The 1,102-nt window shown below is 34.8% G+C and overlaps 1 protein-coding gene across 1 annotated transcript; it reads right to left on the bottom strand.

Moving 5' to 3' along the window:
• Positions 1-6: 6 nt before the first annotated feature.
• On the bottom strand, positions 7-678 carry LOC107682743 (TBC1 domain family member 14-like; the record flags this gene model as incomplete). Its single annotated transcript, XM_016478897.1, has 3 exons — positions 7-51; positions 216-298; positions 563-678. Coding segments are annotated over 3 exons (244 nt in total), but the record flags the coding sequence as incomplete, so codon positions are not given.
• Positions 679-1,102: the final 424 nt, after the last annotated feature.

The following is a 1,102-nucleotide window of genomic DNA, read 5'->3' as shown; positions in this document are numbered from 1 at the left end:
GTTTACACCTGTCCTCTAGTTGTTTTTTCCGTTTCTGGGCCTCTTTCAGCTCTGCACAGAAACAAATACACACGCAGTGAGAGAGAGAGAGGAGGAATGGCAGTGAAATGGAAATCTGTTTCAACAGGATTTAATTTCAGCTTTTGTAACAGCGCCCTCTAGAGCACACAAAACTGGACCCATATACACAAACAAATGCGTGAAAAGAAAGTCACCTCTCTTCTTGGCCTGAGCCACCATCTCCTCATATTCTTGTCTGTGTTTCTGGGCTTCTTCCTCAGGCTTTGCAGGAAGATTCCTACAGACAGGTACACAATTAGTCAATAGACGTATACATTTCTGTCTGAGAAAACATTTTGAAACACTTTACATCTATAAATCCTTTATTATTCCATATTCCCTATGCTTTAAATTATACTAGCACACAATATCAACTGTGCTGCATGGCATAACATTGCATGCAAGATGGAAGTGGTTTTATTTTTTTTATTTTATCTCTGTTTTTTTTTCTACCCATCATACAGGAATGAGAGGTTTCATGAGAGAGTACAAAAACACTTACGCTGGGCGGTTCTCCAGTATAAGGGCTGTGGTTGAAAGTGGCTCAAAGTCCAGGTTCCTTTTTACATACTTCTTGGGAGATATGGAACTGCTTGATTGCCCACTCCTTTCATATTCCTTTATAAATAAATAAAACATAAAATAAAAGTATACACATTATATGGATAATGTATAAAATAAAATAAAATACAATAAAGCAAATGTATAAATCTTATGATGAATAACACCTGTTAACACATTTCAATCATGAGAAGTAAAAACCAACACTGTTAATTAGCCATTCTACAGAATTGGTCCAAAGTCAAAGTCAGAGTTAAAAACGTCTTGGAAAAAAATTGGTCTTTTTCCAAAAAATGTGTATGGATGCAAATGTTATAATATCCAAGGTACACATTTCTAGTAATTGCGCAGTTAATTCTCATATTGTATTTTCAGAAAGTTTTGGAATAGTTGTCCTCTCCCCAAATTTGTCACTACAGAAAAACAGTAATAATACATTTAATTAGAAGGGTTATATTGACCTATTAAGATTTTGCTTACA

Source organism: Sinocyclocheilus anshuiensis, unplaced genomic scaffold (assembly GCF_001515605.1).
Source record: "Sinocyclocheilus anshuiensis isolate Anshui unplaced genomic scaffold, SAMN03320099.WGS_v1.1 C32546519, whole genome shotgun sequence".
Lineage (NCBI taxonomy): Eukaryota > Metazoa > Chordata > Actinopteri > Cypriniformes > Cyprinidae > Sinocyclocheilus > Sinocyclocheilus anshuiensis.
This window is presented reverse-complemented; position numbering and strand designations above follow the sequence as displayed.